This window comes from Hylobates moloch, unplaced genomic scaffold, assembly GCF_009828535.3.
Source record: "Hylobates moloch isolate HMO894 unplaced genomic scaffold, HMol_V3 SCAFFOLD_1, whole genome shotgun sequence".
NCBI lineage: Eukaryota > Metazoa > Chordata > Mammalia > Primates > Hylobatidae > Hylobates > Hylobates moloch.
This window is the reverse complement of record NW_026652276.1, coordinates 118,914,983-118,933,302: the sequence shown is the minus strand read 5'-3', so window position 1 is coordinate 118,933,302 and position 18,320 is coordinate 118,914,983. Positions and strand designations below refer to the sequence as shown.

Here is an 18,320-nt window from a genome sequence, read left to right as displayed (position 1 = left end):
CAGCTATAAAGAAGACGCTGAGGAGAGCTGAGCCAGCTCCCTACTGGGCCTGGGTGACACAATGCAGCCAGGTGCGACACTCGAGCTCAGCTGGGCCATCTGCCGGGTGGGACTGCTTAGCTGGAGTCCTGAGTCCCGCACTGCTCCCCGGTAGGAGGGCTCACAGGTGGTTTTTAAAGTGTGGGTGAAGGCCAGATGTGGTGGCTCATGCCTGTAACCCCAGCACTTTGGGAGGCCAAGGCAGGTGGATCACCTGAGGTCAGGAGTTTGAGACCAGCCTGACCAACATGATGAAACCCTCTCTCTACTAAAAATACAAAAATTAGCCTGGTATGCTGGCACATGCCTGTAATCCCATCTACTTGGGAAGCTGAGGCAGGACCCGGGAAGCGGAGGTTGCAGTGAGCCAAGATGGCACCATTGCACTCTGGCCTGGGTAATAGAGTGAGACTCCATCTCAAAATAAATAAATAAATTAAATAAAGTGTGGGTGGAATGAATGGATGGCAACTGCTTCTGAACACAAGAGAAGCAGCTCAAGGGCCCAGAGCCAGGGTTCTGCAGGAGCTTCTCAGGTCAAAAGGGAAACAGGGACCCAACCTCTGACTCAGGCATTCGGTGTGGTTCCCTCAGGTTGTACGCCATGCCCGGCCCAGTGTGTTGACACCTTATCTCCTTTGAGCTTCCTAGCAGCACTGTAAACAAGGGTTCAGATCCCCCACTTTCTTGGAGTGAAAGCAGGTGTGGAGAGTGACTTGCCCAATGTCACCAAGCCAGCGTGCAGCAGAGCCTGAGCCGAACCTGCACACACAGTTGTCTGCTAGTCAGCACTGTGTTTGCAAGCTGTTGGGCTGCTCAAGAACTAAGCTAACTTGTCTTTTGGGAAATCTAAAAGAAGAATCCCTTATCCCACCACTAGCTGACTGACTATCTAACTAACAGTCAGTAAAACAGCGCTTCCCTGCCATGGTTCAGCACGGGCGCTGTGTTCCAAAATCATTCCTCGACCGGTCAACCTCCTACAAATTAAAATGTGATTTCAGTCTAACATTTGGAAGAATACCAAGGTAAATAAACTTAATTTCTGTGGTCCCGGAGTGAAAATGCACACCATCTAATTGAATGCTCACTCAAATGTGGCTCCAAATGTTGTCATGTTCTCTCCAGAGACTGAATTTGATGCACTGTCCCCTCCCCCAATATGCTCCTGGGCGCCTGCCGTAGATGGCTGTGACCCCTGTGTACCCAGCCTCACCTCCTGCCAGACTAAGTTCCCAGAGGAAAGGGACTCTGTCTCCTTTGCCTTTTTAGTCCCAGCCCCAAGTCCAGCACCTGGCCTGGCTCAGAGCGGCCAGCCCACATTTTGTGGAAGATTGTTGACGGACGTACTTAAATAAATCAGGAGTAAAACCCATTTGACCCTCATTCATGGGTCATCTAAAAGGATTCTGCATGTAGAAATCAATTCATATTTGATGCTTCCCGGACATCAAATGAGCTATTTCCTGGTACTTTTTCCTCCACAATTGATCATTTTTAAACCTGTATTTTGTTCCATTTTCGATAAGCCATCAACAATCTTCCAGAAGATGCAGTTTCCTCATCCAAATAGCATGCAGGGCTGCGTGGCTCAGTGGCTTGTGACCTAGGTCCTTGGTCCTGTCTTTCAATAGATTCAGCAAACTTTTCTGAACCTCTGTCTCCTCCCCTATGAAACAGGCATAATGATGCCCACTTTACCCAGAACCACACAAACTGGAGGCAAATGGTGCTGTCTGACATCTTCAGCGTGCCGTTCACCATTAGAAAGAACACAGAGCTCTCTTGCCACACCTCGCATCCTGAACAGCCTCCTCCTGGGACTAACACTCCGTCCTCATTCCCTCAGCCACTGATGGGGGAACAGAACTACCAGGGCCTGTTCATCCTTTTCACCCCACACTTCCTCACTGGCCTGGCAGGCAGCCCACCATCCAGGGATCTTCTCCCCAGCATGATGGCTGTGACAGCCTTAGGTTTGGGTTTCCAGCCTCTTTGAACAAAATGAAAATGTCTATGATATTCCTTCTCATTCCCTGCTAAGCCCAGCAAAACAAATGCTCTGGGAACATTTGCCTGGAATTCACATTCAAGGTGGGAATCATAGAGGAGCCTGAGAGGTGCACGTGAGCACAGAGAGGGAAAGAGGTCACTGCATTGTAGCAAAAATAGCAGCAAAGAGAAGATGCCGGGAAATACGGCCAGGGATATCCCTGGGTTGTGGCAGATGGAGAGGGTTCAGTGAGAGGCAGTGACACTTGTGCCTGCACCCAAGGGATAGAAAGAGCAAAGCTGGGCTGAGAGGTGCCCTGGGGGCTCTGCACACCAGGGGCCCTGAGGCTGCTCCCACACTCACACCCGGCCAACTTGTGTGTGCTTTCCCGGTGGCTGCCCGGGGCTGTCCCCACATGGCCACTCCTGCTTCCTAGGGCTGGTATGCGGAGGCCTAATGCCTGTGCTTCGCATTTAGAAGCCCCTCTGCTCCAGAACAGCTTCCACCTTCTGCAATCCATCTTTCATAAGGTTCATGCGTTTGTCCCCTCATCAGCCATGAAATATTGGCTGTGAACACATGATGTGCCATCTCTGGCCCTCTCTAGGGACACAGCAGCACAGAAGGCCAATTACCCCAGAAAGCCTCCCCAGCCTGGTGGATGCCAGTGGGGCTGGGCTGCTGTGGTGCTTCCCACCTGCCTGGGTTCCTTTAGAAGCAACAGGCAGCCAGACAAGAACTGTCCCCACATGGCTCCTGACTCATGCGCTGCCAGCCATAGTGCCAGGGACCTCAGCATCATCGCCAAGAGGAGAGCTGGCAGGCAGAGGACTAGCTAAGGACTTGGGGCATGTCCTCTTGGGCCACAAAGGGCAGCCTGGAGGATGGAGATGTCTCAGGTGTGTTTCAGAACAGGCATCAGGGCCTGCATGGTCTGCGCCTCTGTCTCCCTCAGTGGCGTGGGAGTCTTGGAGGAGGCTTTGGGCCTCACTCACCTCTGAGTAGCTGCAGGAGTAGCTCATAGCTCCTGGTTGGAAAGGGAGTGCCAGTCAAGGGGCTGCCTTGAGATGGGGTGAAAGAGATCCAGGTCTCACAGCAGGACTAACAGGGTGGGGAGTACAGGAGCTGCTCAAAGGATCCTTTGAAAGTAGGGCTGGAGCACAGGCTGCTGATGCTTGACCTTTCCTTAACTGAGGCCAATGCCTTTCATTAAGCTAGTAGAGATAACAAGTAGAGATAACTAGTTGAAGTAACAGAAGGACAAATGCTTTTCAAAGAATGCTTGGCCCATCAAGTTGAGGTGAATGGTGGGCTCAAGTCTTCTGGATTAGCAGTGAGGAAAGGGGGTGTGGCCTGAGGTGCTGAGGAGAGTGAGGCTCAGCACTAAAGACAGAAGGGGACAGAAAGACAGGGATCAGATTCTTTCCTCACCCCATGAGGGTCAGGGACTGGTGGTGGAGGGAGTAGGATGAAGAACCTAGGGTTGGGGAGAAGGAGTGAGCCCTGAGGACCGGAAGGCCCTGGATGGAGCAGAAGAACAGGCTGGGGAAGTCTCAGGCAAGCCCTGCCACCTTCGCGGTCCTGCAGGCGGGTGCCAGTACAGATCTGTGATTCTTGGTGAACGGTAGAAACTGTCTGAGGAGATCATGTTCCCTGAGCTGCTAGATGCGGGCAGAGCTGTGCTGCTTCTTGTCTTGGGCAACGTAACATAAGCCAGCATTGCTGGGGATGGTGCCCCAGGCCTTTGAAAGACAGTGCCAAATTTATCTAAAAGGACTTTGGTTCCTAGAGGACTTGTTAGTCAATACGGAGTTTTTAGCAAAGCCTCTGTTATTTTATGTGAACCAGAGATGGTGTTGTGCCTTTTTTTCTAATGATATCTAAGCTTGGAAGGAGCAACATTAAAAAATAATAAAATAAAAGGCATGAAGTGTTCGTGCCTGTTACCCCATTTTCAGTCTCATGCCGCAGGAAGCAGCTCATCCTCAGCAGAAAGCTGGATGCGCCAGATGCCAACTGCATAGTCATTTAGGAAAGCAAGGGACTTTCCCAGGGAAGTAGTTAAATAACAGGGAAATAATTATACCACATACCATGGGATTCTGTGTAGAGTTTCTGTACTTACTAAGGCTGTGGAGGAGTGGAGAAGGTATTGCAATTTTAGTTTCGGTGCCATGAGAACCAGCTGCAGTGTGGTCTGTACAGCACGTGACCCTCATGCAACATGAAGTCTGAGAAAGGCCACGAACCAGAGGAGGAGACAGACAGAGGCCACAGCAGCACGAGGATGCAAGGTCAGGGTGAGCTGGTCCTCAAGTTATTTTTAATATTATTGTCATATTTTCCCTTCAATAATAACTTTCTAAAAGGTAAGTCAGATTGTCAATGGGGATTTATATGAAAGTTTTAAATGGCGTCATCCATGGATCTTCCCGCTGTGCCCTTATGTGCACACACCCTGGCCTTTCTCCCTGGGTGTGGAGCTGGGTGGTCCCAGGCAAACTTTGCCAAAACTGTCCTAGGACCAGCCTTGATGGCTTGGGAAGGTTTACTGCTGCCCCCCACCTCCTGGCTCACTGCTGTCACAGGAAGAAGGCAAGCTACCCATGCCTTTGAGGGGCAGCCCCTGCTGGGTCATTATCACACCGGCTGCTGACAATGTTTGCCCCAAACACACTTAGATACACACCTCTGTCGGGAAATGGCAGCCTCTGCTTTGATGATGTCTGGTGCCCACCACACATGGACACAGGTCTTTTTTTTTTTTTTTTTTTTGAGACGGAGTTTCACTCTGTCACCCAGGCTGGAGTGCATTGGCGTGATCTCGGCTCACTGCAACCTCTGCCTCCAAGGTTCCAAAGATTCTCCTGCCTCAGCCTCCGGGGTAGCTGGGATTAGAGGTGCCTGCCACCACACCCTGCTAATTTTTGTATTTTTAGCACAGATGGGATTTCACCATGTTGGCCAGGCTGGTCTCGAAGACCTGACCTCAGATGACCCACCCACCTCAGCCTCTCAAAGTGCTGGGATTACAGGCGTGAGCCACAGCACTCGGCCACAGGTCATCTCTTGATGGCAGAAGACAGCCAGCTCAGTGGCCACACCTCTGTTCCCCCTGAGTTTCACCCTCCCACTTGGGTTCTATTCTTTTGATAAGCCTCGCAGTACTGCCTTTGGTCCCAGATTCCTTTCCAGACTAACACTAGAACAACCTGGCATTTTCAAAGTATGCCTCATTCAACACTTGTTTCAAATAAAAACAAGAGAGGACCAATGCATTTGAGACTAGGCTGCTGAGACGACTGGCCCCACCTGGGAGATTTCTATGTTCCCTGACTCCTCCCTCACTCTCCCACTGCCACCACCAGTGCAGCCCTAGGCACACAGCAGCCCAGGGCAGAAGGGCCTTTTCCTTCCAGAGGAATGAGGGGCAGAGGCTCCTTCCCCCTCCCCAGGATCAAAGTCCAGGGTCCAGGTTTCCCCCTCCTAACCTGAGACCTCTGACTGGGGGGCTCAGCAGAGCTGTCCGCCACCTGACAAGACCCCCCCTAATTTGTCAGTTAGGACCCAGTTAGAAGGTGCCCACCAGTGCATGTTTGTCATGAGAGTGGGGGAGGAGATACGTGACAGCTGTGGCAAAGCCCCCCAGCACTCCACCAGCATTTGAGATTACAGGGAATCTCCCACTTACCCGGTAGTCAGTGATAAGCCCTGGAGAAAAGAGAAAGAAAAAGAAAAAAGAAACCATTAGACAGGTTTGTTGATCACATGCTAATCCTTTTCATCTTCCAGGTAAATTTCTTGTGTCTTCTAAGCCAGAAATAAAACTGCCCAAAGGCTGGGTCTGGGTGTTCTTTGTGGCACTTCCCAGGGTAACATATTCAAGGGGAGTCTCCTGAGAACAGGATGCCCAAAACACAAATTGGAAATGTTACACTCTCAATAGACCCCCATTAGTTGTGCTTTCTGCAGTTACATAGCATGAACATCTGAGGTTTCATCTAGTGCCCAGTAGAGAGTTAGCATTCAGATCACGTAAATCGTTCATCATTCATTCATTCATGCATGGGAAGGTGAATTTGTGATATACGAAGTGATTAGAATATTTTAAAAAGAAAAGAATGAAACTCTTGGTGGGATTATTCATCTCTGTATCCGTGGATCTTAGCAGATCTTAGTTCAGTATCTGGGACAGAGCAGACACTCAGTGAATATCTGCTGAGTCAGTTTTAATATCCAGGATTCAGCGGCTCCACGTTGGTTATGAAAAATGGCTGATTTGCTTTTGAGCCTCCCCTCATGCCTAAAGCAGCAAATCCCAGGACCATAAAGGAGAAAGAACCCTGGATGCAAGCTCATAGATGGGAGTTTCTATTAATACAAGTGATCCTGCGCAAGGCGTCAGGTGAGGATTATGACAACGTGCTGCAGTCCCGCTGCACAGATCGGTGGAAAAGGGAGTCTCGTGCTCTGGGAGTAGATCCACAAATGTGGGCTGGACCAGGCACATCAGTGTCCCCTACTTCCCCAGTCAACAGGGGCTGTGGCAGGGCCATAGCAGGCCCTGACCATGCTCAGCTGGGACAAGCTGTCCACCTAATACAACCCACGCCCCACCCTGCACTTCATCCACTGCACAGGAGTGCCTACGTTGTATTTACAAGAACGTCGGAAGTCACCACTTGGTATCATTTCCTGACTGCCCTCTGGCTGCCAGGAGAAGATAGTTATTTTCTCCACTAGCATAAAAAATGGCAGTGCTGAGAGGAGATGCAAGACCTCCACCCCCTGTTTTATGAGTGACCCTGAGATGGAAGCCCAAAGTCACACAGGCTATCTCAGTCCATACGCAGTACTCTCCTTTACGCCACACGGCCTTTCATTAGTAAGGGAGCTTGTTAAACAAACATAACATCAGTAGCAGCATCTGGCAATGATTCACAGAGACCACTGCAAATGAAACAACAGCACCCAACAGAGTGCATGCAGGAAGCACTCAGTAAGAAATTGTTGAGGCCAGGTGTAGTGGCTCACACCTGTAATCCCAGCACTTTGAGAGGCCAAGGCAGGCAAATCTCTTGAGCTCAGGAGCTCAAGACTAGCTTTGGCAACATGGGGAAACCCCGTCTCTACTAAAAAAAATACAAAAAATTATCTGGGCCTTGTGGTGTACATCTGTGGTCCCAGCTACTTGGGAGGCTGAAGTGGGAGGATCACTTGAGCCTGGGAGGTGGAGGCTACAGTGAGCCAAGGTTGCACCACTGCACTCCAGCTTGGGTGACAGAGCCAAACTCTGTCTCGAAAAAAAAAAAAAAATTGTCAAAGAACCAGATGATTGTCATGAATGAAAATGAGGGAATGCCCCACCTTTTTAGTTTCTATTACTGCACCATCTGATACAGTAGCTACTAGCCACATGTGGCTGTTGACATTTAAATTTAAGTCAATTAAAACTAAAAGAAATTCAACTTTAGTTCTTCAACAGATGAGCCATATTTCAAGCACTCAGTAGCCACATGCGGACTGGTGGCTGCCATATTGGGTGGTGCAGAATTATAGAAGATTTCCCTCATTGCAGAAACTTCTACAGGAAAGAAAAACTGGAGGCTTTCAGTAGAAGAATTCAGATACAGTGTCTAATTAGTGCAGTTCCTATATGCTTCTCCGTGAATCTGCTTCCTTATGGACAAGTAAAGAACTGGCCCAGTTAGCAGCTTCCTTGCACAATTCTTTACTGTTAACATAAAGAAATGACAAACCTCTTAGCCAGTAATTTCCTCTGACAATGGTTTTACTTGAACTGTGGACTACTTAATAGGTCTTATGTGTCTCATAAGACGTAAAACTTCATGAGATACGTGTGGGAAGGGCAGCTTGTATATTGGTAATTGGTAAGTGGTGCAGAGTTAAAGCAAAGCAAACAATGCATTGAACAAGACTGGTAAGAAATACAGCAATATATTAGCAAAGTTCGCATTTGAGTGGTGGGATTATGGGAATTTTGTGGCCCAGCATTGACTCCATTTTCCAAATGTACATCTTTAATAATAAGGAATACATCTTCAAAGCCTACGTGACTAGTGGAACCACTTTACCTCACCAGCATTGTGACAGAATTTTCAGTTATCAAAAAAATTCTACTTATTTTGGTTCTAGTTCAATGCCTACCATTAATCGGCCCGATACACTGGCCCAAGTCAAATGAGATGACATAGGTGAAGTGCAAAAGCCAAGAATTGTGCATTCCCTGCTGTGGCCCCGGAGCAGCCTGTGTCCCCTGATGCCACTTGATAACTGCCCGCTCATCCCCTCCCTGCTAGACGTTGCAGGTGGGTGCTGAGCCTCCTTGGCTGTCACCAGCACCAAGCACAGAGAGCAGGCCTACTGACCAAATGACTTAGGTGCACCTTTGTGTGCTGATCTGAGCCTTGGCTTCATCTTATTTTCTCTTCCCTCACCAACCCTACTCAACCTCCTTCATTTACTTTGCCTCCTCATGGTATTGGTGGAAGGTGATGCAAAGCCTTTTTGTAAACATTATGGCCATCATTATGTTAAAGATGTTTCCTTGTCTGCAGGTGGTATGCATGCCCATATTAAAATCCCATGGCTGTGCCCACCTGCCCCTGCTGCTGCAATGAGCCCAGCAGGTTCTCAGTGCTTCTAGAGCAGGAGCCTCCCCCAGGGATCCTCCCCAAGCCTCTTAACCAACCCACAGGGAGTGGGCTACAAGGGCAAATCCAGGAATGCACAGCACCCCGGCTTCTCTGTGGGAGCCTCCTTGGATATGGATGGTCTTCCTCTAACTCCCAGGGACCTCCAGGGCAGCTCTGAGGGGAACAAGACCAGAAACAGTCCACAGAAAGCAGGCTCACAGCTTACCTGAATCCTGATGGCTGTGCTTCAGGTAAGTGGGGTCCAGTCTAAAGGCTCCCGTTAAGTCTGTTCTCTTTTTCACCCTGGTTTTAGAGAACAAATGATAGGGCTGATAACCAAGCACCCTAGACTGGACCACCTCTCCCCTCTCCCCACCTGCCTCAGCTCAGGCACCTGCTCCCAGCCCTGCGCTGAACATCACTCTGCCTGCACGGCCCTGTCTCTGCTCCGAGTACCTGGGGAGGGGGTCTTAGAATAAAAAATAAATATTTGATCTTTGTTACCGGTTCCTGGCACACAGCTCCTAAAACCCTTGAGATCTCCTAGTGATAAGAGTGCATTTTCCATGTTAATAAGATAGCTGGCAGCTGGGGTCTCCTCAATGGCTTCCAATCTCCAGGGAGGGTAGGGGGCTGGAGATGAGTTGGCCAGTGATTTAAGCAATCATCCCTACTGAATGAAACTCCATTAAAAACTCCTAAGTGGCAGGGTTGGAGAGCTCTGGGTTGGTAAATGCTTCATGATGCTGGGATGGTGGCATACACAGAGAGGGCATGGAAGCCACGTGACCTACCACCCCACTTGTACTTTGCCATTGCATTTCTTCGTTTGTACTCTTTATAACCTGTAAACCTAAGTAAAATGCTTTTTTGAATTCTGTGAGTTGTTCTAATAAGTTACTGACCCTGGGGCAAGTGTTATGGGACCCCCACATGAGTTTGTAGCCATGGTGGACAGAACTGTGGGTAACCTCGAGACCCAACACTGTAACTGGCATCCGAAGTGGAGGCCGGCTGATGGGACTGAGCCCTTAACCCTGTGGAGTCTGACGCTACCTTTAGGTAGTTACAGTCAGAATAGGAGTGAGTTTAGGACACCCAGCTGGTGTCTGCAGTTGGAGAATTGGTGTCAAGAGGGAAAACCACAGAGGTTAGCATTTGCTCCTCTCTCTCTTTCCAGGGACAGCACAGTGCCTGGCCCTGCTGGAATCAGTAAGTGTGTGTGGGGTGAAAATCCCAAGCGCTAATGAGCGAGAAGGCCAGGATGCCCTGGGCTGCAGACAGGGGTCCTCTTTCACCTGTCTGCACACAGAGCACTCACACTGGTAGTCATTCTGCAGAACTCGGACCCAAACTCTCACTGGGCTGGCCTTTGAAGGACCTGTGCTTTATGGTAATTGCCATTGCTCCGCTCCATTGGTAGTGTAGTGACACCATCACAAAGCAATTTTGTAGCAAATAAAGTATCCTAAGGGCAAACTAGAGAAGAAATGTTAATCTAACAGTAGCTTAGGCTTGAAAACAAATAAAACGAGAGAGTCCCTGAAAGACAGAACCCAGTGAGCACAAAATAGGATGCTGGGATGTGGCTTACCAAGGAGATGAGAGAGAGGCTGGATTTCTCTACAAAACATCATTGAGCCTTTATTTTTGTTTTAAGGTTAAAGACAGACAAAGTCAGTAGGAAAAATAAGCTGTCTAGTGTATATTCTTTCTTTGACTTGTGGAAGAAAATTGATTGCACCTAATTTTGTGTGTGTATAGGAATTTTCTTGCATCATAGGCATTTTATGGGGAGCCACTGGTTGTGGGGAGAGGTCCTTTGAGTCTCTCTGCATTAGAGAAAGCTCTGTGCCTAGTCTTAAAGAGAGGGACCAAGAGGGATGTGAATATTTATGGCTATCAGTAGAACTCTGCCCTTTGTCCACAAAGACCACACTTTCCCTTCTCATTCTCAGCAGGGGCCTTCCAGCTGTTTTTTAATTTAAAAAATGTTGCACTAATTAAAGCCTTACAAAAGATGTCAAGAATAAGTCACCACCCCCTGCTTATGAAATAAAACTTAAATTATAAGTATTAATAAAAGTTAAATATTCCTGTCCTTCACCTGCTTCCTCTCCCTGTCCCACACAAGAGGCCACAAGGCTGAATTTGTGTTCCTACTCTTACATAGTTCTACAAAATTTTCTCTCCAAATCCCTAAGCAATCTATATTGCACACTGCTAAACATACTGTAACATAAACTTAAGATATATTATCTTAAATTTTATAATTCCATGCATGTTTCTATAATTTGCTTTCTTACCCCAAAATAGACCTATGAGTTTCACATTCATTCATGCGCAGAGCTCTTGCTCACTCATTTGTATGACCTCATGGGACTTTAGTGCATGCACATATCCCAATCCATTCATTCTATCGTTTCCCATTTATTGATAGACAAACTACACTGATGTGGACATGGGACCCCATCCCTGTGCATACCCTTGGAGCCCCTACTGGCAGCGCCGTCGGCCATGGAATAGCACAAGGTGAGCTATGTTAAGGTTGGAGGAAAGCATCTATCTATGGCCCTACTCAATAGCACCAAATCAGTCTCCACAACAGTTGTGCAGTCTGCAAGCTCCTCTTCCATATCCTGGTCAACGTTTAGTATGAAGAGACCATTGTAAACAACCTATAGTGTTTTACTGGGATTTCAATTTACATTTCTGATTACTAAGGAGGGTGAGTAACTTCGTATTTATTAAGCATATCTGTTTCCTCCTTGATAAAGAATTTTTTGTTCATTTTTCTGTTAGATTGCTTACCTTGTCATATTGGATTGCAACAATTCTGTAAACATTAGAAGCCCTAATCGGAATATGTGGGTTCTGTTTCTGGCTCTCTCTTCTAATCTGCTCTACCCGTCTGCGCCCGCGCTGGTGCTACATGAGTTCAGTCGTGGTTGCTTTACACATACACGTTGATATTTAAGGAGGCAACTTCCTCACTATATCTTTTTTTCACAATTATCTTGGCTATTCTTGGCCCATATAAATATTATGCCAGGATAATTATTAGAATTGTGCTGAGGTCTAATATTGAGTCTTCCTCTTTACGAACATATCATCCTACTTAGGACTTCTTTAATGACTTCCAAAAAATTGTAGAATTTTCTCCATCTAAATCTGAACAGGTTTGGATATGTTTGTGCATAGTAAACTTGTATCTTTTCTTGCTACTATAAAGAGTATTACTTTTGTAAAAATTACACATACTGTTTAATGTAGATGAAAAAAATGCAACCTTAAAAATGTTAGTGTATGTAGACATCTTGCTGGGTTCTTTTATTAATAATACTTTGAGGATTCTCTTTTTATTGAGGTTACATCATCTGACAATGAGAGTTTTATGTCTTCCATACTGATCCTTACATGTTTACTTCTTTATCTTTTTTTTTTTTTGGTTATGGAGGTTAGGAAAGTGCAGTGTCGAACAGAAGTGGAGATTATGGGAATCCTCATTTTTTTCTGATTTTAAAGGGAGTGCTTCTAATATTTCACCATTAAGTATAGGTTCACTATGTTTTTTGGCAGTTACCTTTTATCAGATTAAGAATTTCTCTGCTGTTCCGATTTTACTAAAACATTTTGTCCCAAAATGTTGTTGACTTTTATCTGATGCTTTTTCTGCGTCTAATGTGATAACTTTTTTTCTCCTTCTCTGTTAACATGGTGACTAGCACTTTAAAAATCTTCTACTATTAAACCATCCTGGCATATCCAGATTAAACACAGTTTGGTCATGGTATACTATATTTTTAAAAATCCCACTGGATTTTATTTGCTAATGTTTGACTTAGAATTTTTACATTTAAGTTTATGAGATTGTTTTATAGCTTTTCTGTCTCAGCTTCTCATCTGGTTTTAGAATCAAATTTAGACTGGCTTCAAGATATAAGAGGCAGTGTGACCTCTTTTGCTGTTCTCTGTGAATTATACTTAGGATTGGACTGAGAAGTTTCCTGCAGTTTAGGATACTCACTGTTTAAGAATTTGGGTATCTCTGGCCATGCGCAGTGGCTCACACCTGTAATCCCAGCACTTTGGGAGGCCGAGGCAGGAGGATCACAAGGTCAGGAAATAGAGACCATCCTGGCTAACATGGTGAAACCCCGTCTCTACTAAAAATAAAAAAAAATTAGCTGGGCGTGGCAGCAGGCACCTGTAGTCCCAGCTGCTGGGGAGGCTGAAGCAGGAGAATGGCGTGAACCCGGGAGGCAGAGCTTGCAGTGAGCCAAGATCACGCCACTGCACTCCAGCCTGGGCAACAGAGCAAGACTCTGTCTCAAAAAAAAAAAAAAAAGAAGAAGAAGAAGAATTTGGGTATTTCTGTTGTAAGAAAATTTTACTATTGACATGTTGTTTTAACAATAAGATTTTTCAGGTTTTCTATTTACTCTTGAGTCAGTTTTAGTATCATGTTTTGTTGTAGTTATTGTATATATGTGTTTGTGGGCAATTCTTGGCATGATGTTACTCATAATGCTCCCTTACTATTTTTGGAAATCTCTGAAGTATCTGTAACTGTGCCATTGCATTTTCTACTACAAGTTAATCTGTGTCTTCTTTATTTTTGATCTATCTTTCCAGAGATCGTTTATGTAATTAGGCAGGCCAACTACCAACATCTGGCTTTGTCGATCCTCTCTGTTGGGTCTTTTTTGTGTATTTTGTTACATTTCTTAATTCTTATTGTTTTCTTCCTTTTACTTTTTGGAGGTTTATTTTGTTGCTGCTTTCTAGCTTAATTTTGATACTTAGCTTACGATTTTCTGGCTTTCCTCTTTTTAATTGACGTCTGTTTTGTAGGTGCTGCTTTAGCTGTGTGTGGCAAGTTTTGTTGGATCTTTTTATTCAATTCTCAGTATTTGCAGCTTCCCATTATACTTTATTCATTGGCCCACGTTTCTGATGGGCCTGTGGTAGTCGCCTCTTCAATATTTAGGTACTAAATTTGCATTTCTTGTTAAGATTTAATTGATATTATAAAGAGAAAGAATTTTATGGAAACAGATGTGTATGTGTACTTGAGGACATACATGGGCACACACACACACGCGCACAGAGAAACATGCTTTTGTGGCACCAAAGTCACCTCACATGGTGACCTCACCTGCATGAGCCTCTTGGTGAGGAAAGCCTCTCTCTGTAACCAGACACATTCCTAGGGGATCAGGAAAAGGACCCCTGTGTGGGGTTGAAAGCCTGGCTTCTTACGTTTTCTTTTTAAAAAAAATCTACAACACTACATAGTGCTCACTGAATGAGCACTCATGTGACCTCCTGGTCCCAATAACATCCATAAAAAACTCAAGATAATAAAGGGTTCCCAGATCTAAGTGCAAAGAATCCAAATAGATAAGTAGAAAACTATCCGCTAAGACTGTTAAAACAAGTTCTAGAATCAAGTCTCAACGATTACTAGAATGATTAAAACTGTTTCAAAGAAATAGAATTTTAAAAAATCTCCCAATGTAACAGAAGTGTATAAACACTATAAAATAATTTATGGCAAAATTTAACATTTTGGAAAAAAAAAACAGGCCATCTTTTAAATGTGGATAATATATGCCTTTCGTGTGTATGGAATTTGAGTCTTTCTTTGGAGATCTGACATTAAAGAGGCAATAAGCTCTGGACAGAATGGCTCACATTTACAGATAAAAGATTCAAAATATCAAATGAACAATAAAAAGCTTATGAACGGAATAATTATTTCATTATAAAATGTATTTACTATGCTTATAATGATTGCCAGTTTCAGAAACTTCAATTATTTTGTCTATTTCAGTATTAAAGAGTACAACCAAAGTGTTTATGTTAAATTATGGACTAACCATTAGTACAATTTCATTAAACAAAAGAGAAACACTTCTAATTTTAAAGAATACAAAGAAACCAGTGAAAGCAATAAAAAATCCATTTATATGTTGTTTACTGAATTAGTGAAATTTTAAAAGACACTTTAAAAATTCACCACTTAGGATTTTTTTGCTTAGTTTACACTCTTAGGAATCTAGAGGAATATTTGTCCTTTTGTGAATTCTGGTTCTTACAAGTGTCCTTATTATCTGTGTTCTATTGTGTTAAGGTAGATCACGTTACTGTAATCTTCTCTTAGACTGTCAAAATATTTATTTTTATTTCATGATATCTGGACAGTGCGAAAAAGCCTCTGAGTAGAGATTCTCAGCCCTCATTCTCCCCACTCGCTGTCTCCATGTTACAAGGCACCATTCGCAAACAGGCGGGGGAAGCCAACCTCCACCAAGCATGATCAGTGGATCCTACCTCTTAGATGGGATAATAATAATATAGTCCCTAAAAAGCTTATGAACAGAATAATGATTCATTATGAAGTGTACTTGCTGTGCTTGTAATGATTGCCAGTTTAATGTAATGGTGTCTAGAGGAAGGGATGCTGTGGTCCACCTACTTGTCTTTTGCTCTGAGGCTGTACATCCTGGGCTAAAATTCGAGACTACTTCCAGTGTTTACAGTGAAAACCAAGTCAATAACAGCTTGAACAAAAGTGACCCTGATTTTTGCTCATTTACACCAAAAAACACCTCTCATTCTCCAGCTTCTCTATCCATAAGAAGTGATCCCAGTGGGTTCTATGTGCATCTTTTTGTTTGTATGTGTATTTGTAATACGTATGTTGCTTTGCGTGCATGCACTCTTGGTTTGCATACTGTCAGATACAGCACAGGCCACTGTGGCAGCAAGGCAATGTGAAGACTATCCACTGTGGAATGAAAAAAATAAGTTTTTGGTAGTAAGAAAAATGAGGAAAAAACGGGGACGTGGGTGTTTGGGTATAGTGAGATCAAATGAAAAGATAAGTTTCATAGCTATCAAATAAACAAATCAGTAAGTAGATGATCATTAAGATTATGGAGTTTAAAATAAGCTGACTTGGTTTAAATCCTTAGATATGAGGCTTATGGCTTTAACTAGTGATTTCTTGTGAGCTCTGTTATGGACCAAATTATGTCCCCCTTCCTCCGCATTCATATGTTGAAGTTCCAACTCCCAGGACCTCAGAATGTGACTGACTGTATTTGAAGATAAGGCCTTTAAGAGGTGATTTAATAAAATGAGGTCATATGGTGGGGACTTTGAAAGGCAAATAAAAACCTGGCACCCCAATTCACTCTGCCAAAAGGAAAAATTAAGCTCAAAGCTAAGTCATGCAAGGAGCTGCCTTTCCTTTTGTTCCTAAGTAGAGAGCTACAGCTAAAAGGTTAAATATCTCCACCAGTAACTACTCTAAGTTCATCTTATCTGTTGTAAAGTGCCATTTTACTGAGTGGGAGGTGAATACATAATTGACTATTCCCCTACCTGCTCCTTTACTCTTGCAACACATGGATTACCATACCCTCCCTCTTTCCCTCCAGACAACTTGAATAGTTTAAGTAGGAGAAAGAATATTCTTGAAAACAAGCAAATGAAATATTTTAAATATATAAGATCTGCCTCTGCCTGGGTCTGTTATGTCTATATGTTCATATGTGTCATGTGGAAATAATATTTTGCTACCAATTATATAAAAGAGTTCTAATTAATTGGCCTAAAGAAAAGTAAGTTTTTATCAGACTAATAGAAACTAGCTCAGAGGCTTTTCAGTTCATATGGTTTTAGTAATCTTTGATAAGATTAATTTGGTAAAGTTAGTCTCAAAACTCTCCCCAGTAATTTGAATACTTAAAGTCATATTATATTAAATTAAGTAATCCTTGAATTTTCAGTGAGAATTAGTAGTATATCATAGGATGTGTTTTTGGTAAAGTTTATAAAACACACGAGGATGTGTTTTTTGCTTCAGAAAATGTGTTTTTCTAGTTTAGAGGACCTTTCTACTGGTGCTGAGATAAAAACCACTGTTTCTATCTGATCTTTTTTTTTGTAAACTGATGAGTCTGTATTGATATATCGTGGCTAGAGTTCTGAAGTAAAAGCTATGGGATCTTTATTTGCATGACTGTTTATGTGTGCTTAGGTGTGTTTATGTATACATACATGTGTTTTGTTATGTGTTGTGGCCACAAGGTACCAAACTGGCTTAAAAATAAAGGAGGACTCATAAATTTAGTAAATAATCGAAATGCTTTTCAAGTTCACATGACTTGAGTTAATTTTTAATAAGTAAGCTGGCTTTAAAATTATTGGCCAAATAAAATTAGAAAGTCTTAAGAACTGTCAACACATATTGTTATTTAGATTTATTGGTCAAGTAGTTTTATATTTATGTTTGCTATATATTATAAGGTGTCAATATTTGGAATGATGGTTATAAAGCCATAAATGCAGCCCGAAAGAGAATTATCTTTATGTAACTTTTGGTAAGTAAGGCATTTAATATTGTTGGTTTAATAGCAAACAGTTAATCCTGAATTATTTGGCAAAAAGAAAAAACAAATACATTTATTTAACCTTAAGTTTTTTACGTAGGTAAACACCTGAAATTTGCAGGCTATAAAATTGGTTAGCAGGGAAATAACTTTAAATGATGACCATCAGTTTTTATAAGTAATCTATTAAAAAATTAATCAGATAAATATAATAGAATAAATGCTTGTTAAAAAAACTTGACATATAATTTGGAATCTAAAGTAACATTAAACAAAATAATAGATATTGCTTAAATGTCTGGGTCATTTCCAATTTAAAAAAATATATAGGAAAATGTTTTTCTAAAAGACAATGTGTTCTTATTAAAAAGAAATAATTTTTGTCTAATTCAAAGATTACTTAAAGGTCATTTCTAAAACAAGGTAAAAGGAAACAGTAAATAAAAGAGATGCAAAAAATGTTATAAATATTAAGTGGTATTTTTGGTAAGAAAGATTAAAAGGAAAATAATTTAACATGACAAAAATGTTGTATGATATATTTTTTTGTCCTAAAATAAAATCACTGGTTATTTACAAAACAGGATGTTTGGGATAAAACAGAAACTCCAAGTATTCAGTAAATGGTTTGTGTAAGTCATAATAAGGTTTATAAAAAGAGAATTTATGAAAAAATGTTTATGTGATCAAGTTGGCCAAAATTAAAAGAAAGTTATTTATAATAGTCTTTCTAGAAATTGGGCTTTGATATTAAAAATACACTAATAAACTAAAAAATTTGTTAGAACAACTAAATTTTCTTAAGGTGCTGATTTATTCTTAATAAAATTACAAGACATTTTAATTTTCATAAACAAAAATTTCAACTTTAATTTCATCTCACTGTTTTCAGCTTTCTCTCCCCTTCAAGAGGGCCTGAGATAGTAACTCTTTCAACTTTTTATCAGCTCCTTTAATTTTTTCCCCTCTGGTTCTGACTGATGTTGTGGCCTGATTAAAAACTATATCTTATCTTAAAGGTCTAAACTGAATGGTTTTCTTTGTTTGTTTGTTTGTTTGTTTTTGAGATGGAGTCTTGCTCTGTCACCCAGGCTGGAGTGCAGTGGCACCATCTCAGCTCACTGTAGCCTCTGCCTCCCAGGTTCCAGCAATTCTTGTGCCTCAGCCTCCAGGATAGCTGGGATTACAGATACACGCCACCGTGCCTGGCTAATTTTTGTATTTGTAGTA

The 18,320-nt window shown here is 42.9% G+C and overlaps 1 protein-coding gene across 1 annotated transcript in view; it reads right to left on the bottom strand.

The window, feature by feature from the left end:
- Positions 1-18,320, bottom strand: part of DDC (dopa decarboxylase) — a 107,258-nt gene that overhangs the window by 9,878 nt on the left and 79,060 nt on the right. The window contains exons 9-10 of the mRNA XM_058431539.1: positions 8,915-8,991; positions 5,724-5,743 (exon numbers count right to left, since the gene is read on the bottom strand). Of these exons, the coding sequence (XP_058287522.1) occupies positions 5,724-5,743; positions 8,915-8,991 (97 nt within the window). The remainder of the gene's footprint in view (positions 1-5,723; positions 5,744-8,914; positions 8,992-18,320) is intronic.